At 43.5% G+C, this 9,397-nt stretch overlaps 2 protein-coding genes across 2 annotated transcripts; both read left to right on the forward strand.

Annotated features, from left to right (window-relative positions):
• The first annotated feature begins 309 nt into the window (after window positions 1-309).
• On the forward strand, window positions 310-1,856 carry LOC123764913 (pancreas transcription factor 1 subunit alpha-like). The gene has a single exon (XM_045753110.2). The coding sequence runs from the start codon at window positions 362-364 to the stop codon at window positions 992-994; it is 633 nt and encodes a 210-aa protein (XP_045609066.1). The 5' UTR covers window positions 310-361; the 3' UTR covers window positions 995-1,856.
• An 813-nt stretch (window positions 1,857-2,669) lies between these two features.
• On the forward strand, window positions 2,670-6,390 carry LOC138351101 (uro-adherence factor A-like). The gene is made up of 2 exons (XM_069302729.1): window positions 2,670-2,675; window positions 5,551-6,390. Exons 1-2 carry the CDS (start codon window positions 2,670-2,672, stop codon window positions 6,388-6,390), a joined length of 846 nt encoding a protein of 281 aa, XP_069158830.1.
• The last annotated feature ends 3,007 nt before the right edge of the window (window positions 6,391-9,397 follow it).

Below are 9,397 nucleotides of genomic sequence, written 5' to 3' on the forward strand. Positions count from 1 at the left end.
AGGTGGCCATCCCAGGGTGAGTGAGAGAGTGAGTGAGAGAGAGGGATGAGTCTGGTGGCAGCGACGCAGGGGCAGCAATTATCAGGGGGTTGCCCGCGGAGAGCGCCACACCCTGGCGGCGCCACACCTGGCCAGGTGAAGCAGCGGGCAGCAGCACAGCAGTAGTGACGATGGTGGCCTGCCTGACCCCCACACCCCGCCTCGGGCACCCCACCAGACCCCTCCCCCGACCGCGGCCCCGCCCACGGTCACAACCCCTAACACCTTATTGGTCGGCGAGGTCACGTGATCCCTTGCCAGCCTTATAAAGGTGACGCGTGGCGGGGCAAGGGTCAGACCTGTGTACGATACAGAAGCCGACATGTCTGTGTCAGACTGGTACTTCCCCTTGTCGAATCCTGGCTACTCGACCCACCTCGACCACACCTCCGTGTTCCTCGACCAGCTCGCCGCCTGCCCAAGCCCACCCTACACCACCGGATCCTACACTCTACCCACACAGTGTTCCAACGGTGTTTCCTCTAAAGAAACCAGTAACTGGTCGACTTCGGAAGGCCGAAGTTCGTCTGATGGCCGGCCGAGTCCCTCGTGCTCTCCGTCGAGCAGCTGTGAGAGTGTCGAGGGAGGGACTCAAGGGTGGAACTCACACGTGGCTGGTCCCTCCTCCTGGTCCTGGGGCGCCCCTGGCACTACACATCCCGTCCTGGCCGCAGCCTCTAACTTCAACAGCCCCGAGTGTTCCTTGTCGGAGTCGCGCGGCCGACAGGCTAAGTGTCGCCGAAGACCGCCCAAGATCGTCGGCCGCGAAGTGATAAAGAAACGTCGACTGGCGGCCAACGCTCGGGAGAGACGTCGAATGAACGGCCTAAACGACGCATTCGACAAACTGCGCGAACATATCCCGGCTCTGAGTGGCGACCAGAAACTTTCAAAGTTCGAGACCTTGCAGATGGCGCAGACGTACATCTCGGCCCTGGTGGAGCTACTGCAGTAGCCAAGGGGCAGCGGGCGAGTTATATCTGGTCAGCTGCCTCACTCCTGTGTTGTCGGCCTTCGACGTCTGCTCCTGTGAACTTCAGTGCCGCGAGTGTCTCTCACTGCCGTCATCGCTTCTCAGTCACTAGTGTCACCGCTAAATACTCCAGTGTCACTCCTACTCCCAGTGCGCCCATTACTCAGTCACCAGTGCCGCCGCTATACTCAGTTCCCCCTGTGCGCCCATTTCTCCAGTGGCATTGTTACTCAGCCACCAGTACTCTCAATACCGTCACTAATGCCTCGGTAATTTAGTGACCACTGCCCACCGCAACTAGTTCGCCTGTTACACTGCAAATCGGTTAATACTGCCATGGAAACTCGGTCACCAGTGCCATGATAACTCGGTCACCAGTGCCATGAAAACTCTGTTCCCAGTGCCATGGCAACACAGTTACCAGTGCCATGGCAACTCGGTCATCAGTACACGCTGTAAACAAGGACTGAGTGTCCGTCTTGTCCTGTGACAGGATAATTCTGGACCTCATATAAAGCGTCGTCCGTCTGTCTCGTCTAGTGTTGAAGTGTCCCGTCTCCTAGCGTCGTCGAGGAGTGACGGAAGGAGTGCTGGGGTGTGGGACTCGTCCGGAGGTGTCACTCTCAGCCTGTAGCGGGAGCTAGCAGTCAGAGCGCCCACAGCACGAATGCTTATCGGAAAGACGTTACCAAAAATTTGTACATTATATACATATATATATAAAATATATATATATATTCACAACTGGCTCAATTTAGTGTTTATTTGTACATATCACGAATGAATGTATATATCTTGTAATATAAAAATGAACTATTTTGTTAATAAAACGTTAGAAATGTTACATTTTGGTTTAATAACACTCCTTCAATGAAATAATATATAAGCCAAAAGCAGGTCTTGTCAAACATGATATATATGACAGTCACCTCAAGTGTTATATGAAAAAAAAATGCAGTAATTTGAAATAACATGGGCGGCAGAGTCTTCTAAATGTTGCTATATCCACCAATACGAAAGGTAACAAGAATATTAACTTTTTAACTGTTGTGATATAAGCTCCTTCCTTCTAGTGAGACAAACAATTTTAAGGTAATTAAATCGCTACACTTATCAGCCGCTACAACACATTCAGAAGGTTGTAAAGATAATCTTATTTAATTTTATGACAATAACCTTAACCAGGATCTTTAATCAAGTAAGCATTTAGGGCCAAATCTTGACCTGACAGTGATTAAGCATCAGTTTCTCTTGTCATTTCTTAATTTGAAGAGAAACCTCTCTTCAGGTAATTTTTCACCTGGCTATATTGTCAGGTTTCATGCATACGAAGTGTACTCAGACTACACAATTGTTCACGTAATTAAACTTCAATATTTGTTAACTGTGTTGGCAAGTCATTTAAAGATAAGTCAGCGATAAAGCGGTTAAAAGACATTTTACAATAAAACATTTAATAAGGCAACCTAAAAACTCTTCCACGTATTTAAACGATGATTCTTGATTTCCCTGGCAAAATATTATCTTTAAGATATATTTATTTATCTAGAGTAAATACCTGTGTTTACATTATTAAATATAAATAAACGTTTTTTGTATATACAGCAAATTCATAAAGGATCATTAAGAAAATTAAGCAATCACAAGCTGACTGATCATGGAGGTATCGAGATCTTTTATCATTAAAAATCAGCAACCTTCAAATCACGTATTCACATGCAGTTCAATAAACGAATAACAATACTGAATAATTTCATTAAAAATGAATAATATTCCTGAATATTGAACCCCCTCAAGACGTATTTTGAGCAGTTACAGTAATGGATTGGATTAAATAACTTAGCCCTGTGTTAAAAGTATACATGTTATGTACCGTGTACTTCATTACAAAGTACTGTACACTACCAAGGAACTACACATTACTGAAGCACTGTGCACTAAAGAAGTACTACAGACTTTCGATTTACTGTGCGCTGTTGAAGTGCTCAACACTTCTGAATTGTTGTACACTACCAAAATACTGCATAACACTAAAGTATTGTACTAAACACTTTTCAAGTACTAAATATTACTGATGTACACTACTGAAGTACTGTGTGCTACCGAAGCAATGTTCACGAATAAAGTACTAAATATTAATAATAATACTTCATTGTGTCGGGGGACAGGGAGCCAGTGTATTGATATATAGGTTAGGCTTATATAGAGGTCCCCACAGGGTCGAATACCTGACCCTCCCTCCCCCCTGGATGCAACAACAATCTGTCTATAACCCCTGGGTACCAACTTACTGGTAGGTGAACAGCGGCATTAGGTGATAAGAAACGGGCCCAACTATTGCTTTCCCGGCTGGGATTCGAACCAGGAATTTTCGCTTGTGAGTCGAGAACGAGCCCATACTGAACTACCGGGACCCCTTAACAAGATTTTTAGTACTAAAGTACTAATCACTACAGAAGAACGACACGAAAATCACTGTCACTCGATATTGAAAAACAAATAGTTACTGCCCCTCACGTGTTAATTATCGCTGATCAACTCTTAAGACGTAAAGTCTGGCCGTCTGCTGTATATGTCTTCTCACCTTCATATCAACACTGTCATGATCACCTTATGACATGCTTAAACTGCTCCCCATGGAAATGAATTAATTCAAGAATATGACATGCTATTTAAAGCATGGAAAGACATCTTAATTGATTTAGAGATAATCCCAATAACCATTAAAAGAGAGACAATGCCAATTTTATTACATTTCAAATGCTTATCTTTTGTTGACAAATATTCGCCTCAGTAATCCGAAAATGTTTCGAATGCCGCATATATGGATTTAATTCTGCGTTAAACACCAAAGGCGGCGTTGTCCAGTTTACCATTAAATGCTATAGCTTAACACTCGTGTATGAGTCATAAACGCCACATGCTAGAAAATAATAACGTGCAGATCACCAGGCACTATAGACTCGTATAAGTTGCCTTAAGCCTCCTAGTGAACAAAAATATTGTTTGTACATTAATATATAAATATATGAAATCAGACGGCTTGACTTATTCTGTGGTCAACATCTGGAGACTATTACTACCGACCCTCGGACGGGGAGGCAGCGTTGAAGTCTCCCTGCGGCAACTCAGCAGTTACTCAACTGCAGGTCTCAGGAATTACGTAGTTTGCTCTGTTTTACTCACAACCACGCGCACCCATTGCATCCCCGCCTGCACACACGCTCTACCACACACACACACACATGCACCGCAATACGTATCAAGTAAGACACGGAAAATTAATAAAAGCAAAACAAGGAGAAGCAATAAACACAAGAAAGAGTTTTACTTGGAAATCTTTACATCTGATCTCTTTCAAAGAGTTCAGCCCCTAGGAGAAGCTATACAATTAAGCCTTAAATCGTGTGTTGACGAACTAGATTAGGTGAGCAAAACAAAAGGTTCATCCGTTCATCCCTCTCCCTCCAGCAACAAACGGAACAGGTTTAAAAAATCAAACCACTTGCCCTATTAAAAAAATAAAGAAAAAAAACCTGCTTAGGAATTTTACAAATCAGTACTATTGCACAAAGTTTTACTTACTATTTAGTCATGGCAATAAGTTTGAAATAGAGTAAATCCTGTACTCTGGCAAATAAGTGCCTAGCAGAATGTTAAATTGTTCGCTAAGCGGCATGTTAAGTGAGCCCGCTGAACAGAGCACTCATGGCCTATAGATTCACGCTAAAACTACACTCTATTGACGGATGCTGAATGCAAGCAATTCAGTTAAGATATCAGGAAGCTGCTGAACATGGCCTTTCAGATGAGAGGACACAAATCCTCAGTTAAGAAACATAAAATATACACAAAGTGATTTGTAGAGTCGAATAAAATTACAAAATATATCAACAAAATTCTCTAAATATATTAAGCAAACAATCTATACACAAAGAAAGAAATATAAAACAGATTGAGAAAATAGAGAGGAGAAAGAGTGAGAAGGAGAGAGAGAAGAAAGACAGAGAGAGAGAGAGAGAGAGAGAGGAGAAAGAGTGAGAACGAGAAAGAAAAAAAGTGAGAAAGAGGGAGAAGAAAGAGAGAGGAGAAAGAATGAGAAAGAGAGAGAGAGAGGAGAAAGAGAGAGAGAGAGGACAAAGTGTTAGCGAGAAAAAAGAGAAAGAGAGAGACAGAAAACCACAGAGATGTAAAATATCCAAGAGAGCCTCAGCTTATTACGTAGTAAAAAAAAAAGAGATGGACAAGTGAGAAATACAGAGGTGAGAAAGAGAAATACTTACATACGAAATTGAGTTTGGAGTGCGAGAAAGTGAATAAGGCAAACATAATGTAGATATGAGAAATTGAGAGAAAACAAAAATGAAACATTAAAATTGAGAATTATATTAAAATATGGCTGAGATTATGAAGCATAACAAAATATGAATGTTGGCAGAGATAGACAGGAAGACTAGGAGACAGAGAGTGAGAGTTGGGCAGAGAGTGAGAGTTGGCCAAAGAGTGAGAGTTGGCCAAAGAGTGAGAGTTGGCCAAAGAGTGAGAGTTGGCCAGAGAGTGAGAGTTGGCCAAAGAGTGAGAGTTGGGCAGAGAGTGAGAGTTGGCCAAAGAGTGAGAATTGGGGAGAGAGTGAGAGTTGGCCAGAGAGTGAGAGTTGGCCAAAGAGTGAGAGTTGGGCAGAGAGTGAGAGTCTGCCAGAGAGTGAGAGTTGGCCAAAGAGTGAGAATTGGGGAGAGAGTGAGAGTTGGCCAGAGAGTGAGAGTTGGCCAAAGAGTGAGAGTTGGGCAGAGAGTGAGAGTTGGGCAGAGAGTGAGAGTCTGGCAGAGAGTGAGAGTCTGGCAGAGAGTGAGAGTCTGGGAGAGAGCGAGAGTTGGGCAGAGAGCGAGAGTTGGGCAGAGAGCGAGAGTTGGGCAGAGAGCGAGAGTTGGGCAGAGAGCGAGAGTTGGGCAGAGAGCGAGAGTTGGGCAGAGAGCGAGAGTTGGGCAGAGAGCGAGAGTTGGGCAGAGAGTGAGAGTTGGGCAGAGAGCGAGAGTTGGCCAGAGAGTGAGAGTTGGCCAGAGAGTGAGAGTTGGCCAAAGAGTGAGAGTTGGCCAAAGAGTGAGAGTTGGCCAAAGAGTGAGAGTTGGCCAAAGAGTGAGAGTTGGGCAGAGAGTGAGAGTCTGCCAGAGAGTGAGAGTTGGGCAGAGAGCGAGAGTTGGGCAGAGAGTGAGAGTTGGGCAGAGAGTGAGACTTGGGCAGAGAGTGAGACTTGGGCAGAGAGTGAGACTTGGGCAAAGAGTGAGACTTGGGCAGAGAGTGAGACTTGGGCAAAGAGTGAGACTTGGGCAGAGAGTGAGACTTGGGCAGAGAGTGAGACTTGGGCAGAGAGTGAGAATTGAGCAGAGAGTGAGAGCTAGGCAGAGAGAAAGATATATACACTAACATATATATATATATATATATATATATATATATATATATATATATATATATATATATATATATATATATATATATATAGAAGCAGAGAGAAACAGACATCAGAGAGAATATTTTTTTAATTAATACATTAGGTACATCTGCATTAGTGCAACTACCCAAGACTATATAAAGGGGAGTACAGTGCATCAAAAAGCTAGCAACGTGACGCTAAAAAAAAAAATCCCCATCACACAAGTTAGTCATACAAATACACGTGAGAACATACGACGAACATCGACAGCAGTCTACGGGATTCCACTGCCAAAGTTCGCACCGTCGCCCCTTTGGAAATGATCTCTGCGAGAGGTTATCCCTCTCTCGCATGCACACCCCCTGTGGTAGGCGTGGCGTCTGCTCTGCGGGCGTCAGGGGGCGGAGACACATAAAGCGTATCAGGTATCCAAGGATGCTGCCAACTAAACCACGCCACACCACCGCCAAACCTGTTTTATCCTGGCATAAAAAGTCACTCTGCTGAGATTCCCAGGATCTCTCCAAGAGCCAAAAGCCACAGTGCTAGTTGCTCAACTGGCTTATCGTCGCTATTTTATTACTGTTATGTCTGCTTCTCTTTTTATTATTGCCCTTTGTGCTTTATATACACGTTCTAAGGTCATTGTAGTCGATGATTCTGTAATATTTCTGTTATATTATCAACTTCGCAGTAAATCTGACGTTCGAATCGAAGAATTATTTTTCATGAGAGTGACTTTCCTTGGGATTTTAATAGTGTTTTTTGAACATACTATTCAAAATAAATTCGATTTCGTACTACGTTTAGGTGCGTACTACGATTTTTTTCTTGGAAGGAGTAGAGGGATGTTGAAGTATATCACATCTTAGATGCAAGTGTCACCAAAGTGGCTAACGGTATGAGCATTGGCACTGACAACATAGAGTGCTCGACACCAGTTGACACAGGTTACTGCCACTTCTTTTATCACGTTGTCAGTTGTCACAGTGTGTCTTGTCATCATGTAGCCAGCTGTCACAGTAACTCACCATCTCACACTCGACTGTACGGGTAATTGGAGATTATCTCACAATCTCGCCGTGTACGCAATTCTCGCTGTACAACTTTTCTTCTCACTAAATACATGACAAGTTTAACGCAATGGACTAGCGAGAAAAATGCAGTGGGGAAAGTACACTGTACAATCGTAGCTATGTTGATCCTTCCTTGGACTATATTCTTAAACTTCTGATGCGATAACTTTGTGATTGTTTTATATTATTGAAATGCAAAGGATCTTTGTGAATTCAAAGAGCTTTACTCTCTGAGTAAATGATCTTTGTGTTAGTAGATAATTATTTGTCTAACATATATATAAAAAAGACAATGTAACTTCGGTAATCTATAACAATTGTTGAAAACTCGATTATAAAAAAAATACCGTTTTCTGCGACAAATTTCCCTATTTGTTGACTTATAAAATGTACAGATAATGCACCCGTGAATTTATAGACGTAATCCGATCATTTGTATCATTCAAGTGATATTATTAGTGTGCCTTTTAGTCCAGTGTTGCGCATTGTGTTCGCGAACAATGTGGGGAATCACGGGTCATTGTTGGAGTTGTCTGTTGATCCCGAGGATGGGGGGGGGGCCTGACGGCTGAGTGGACAGCGCTTGGGGGGTCGTAATCCTAAGGGACCTGGTTTGACTCCCGGTCGAGGCGAAAACAAATGGATGTATGCAAAGTTTATGCGTGAGTGTGCAACGCGCACACTCACGCATAAACTTACAAACACACGCTTAAAAGCACAAATATACGCTCATACACACACACACACACACTAGGAACCACGGAACGACGGATCGGATAGAAACTAGCGACGCACTGGAGTCGCAGCAACGTAAGAAAGAAGTTTTCCGTCAATAGTTTTCAGAGCGTTATGACAGTACTGGGAAGACGGGAATCCACGAGCATAGCTCTCATTCTAGAACTACAACTAGGTAATTACGCCAGTAATTACACACTCACACGCACGCGCATGTCTCTTATGAGAGACAATGAGGAAAATGCGAGCCTTCTTAATTTGAAAGAAAGTAGGACGAAGAGTAAACACGTGGAAGCTGAAAATGCAAATTAGTGTGAAGAAATATAAGGAAATACTCGTGTCCTGTATTGATGATCAAGAAGGGGGAATACACAGAAAGGTGAAGTCTTAGAAGCCACCTCCATCCACAGTTTTTAAGGCTAGATCCGAGAAAGCTGTAGTAGGCGGGGGTATAAAGTAGTGATAGGTAAGTACTACACACAACACTTGAGAAAGAAAACGGGCGGATGGAGGCGGTAGGTTTGTACCTGAAGCAGCGCCTCTGGCAGGGACCCACTACCGTCAACACCACGCCCACGGTGTGGGACTTCCGCTACTACCCATTGGCTACCACCACCACCCTTCCGTACCACCCTCACTGCCGCCGGTACCACCACCACCATAATATCACCACCACCATTATTACTACCACCACCATAACTATCCTATAACCATTCTCCCCCAGCGGAGAAACCAGAGGTATAGAGGATCTCACAACCACACAAGCAAGAAGACATTTTCCTAGACCATTAGAGACCATTTAATTTTGTTTCGCATAAAAATCTGATGCAAAAAAGTGGAGAGAGAGAAACTGCTTTTTACTCCTCCTAAGTTATATAAATGTCATCCCTGCGAAAATGAGTAAATTATTATCAGTGTTTAATCAATGTTTGAAGACGATCTAAAACAATTGTTGAATTGAAGACTCTCGGACTAAGTAACGAATCTAAGAGAAGTTGGCAACTAGATTGACGGCAACAGGAGTGAGATAATGAAGATAGAGGCGATGGGTCACAATAACGTGGCTAAAGTATGTTGACCAGACCACACACTAGAAGGCGAAGGGACGACGACGTTTCGGTCCGTCCTAGCTGGACCATTCTC

This window comes from Procambarus clarkii, chromosome 48 (assembly GCF_040958095.1).
Source record: "Procambarus clarkii isolate CNS0578487 chromosome 48, FALCON_Pclarkii_2.0, whole genome shotgun sequence".
NCBI classification, from domain to species: domain Eukaryota; kingdom Metazoa; phylum Arthropoda; class Malacostraca; order Decapoda; family Cambaridae; genus Procambarus; species Procambarus clarkii.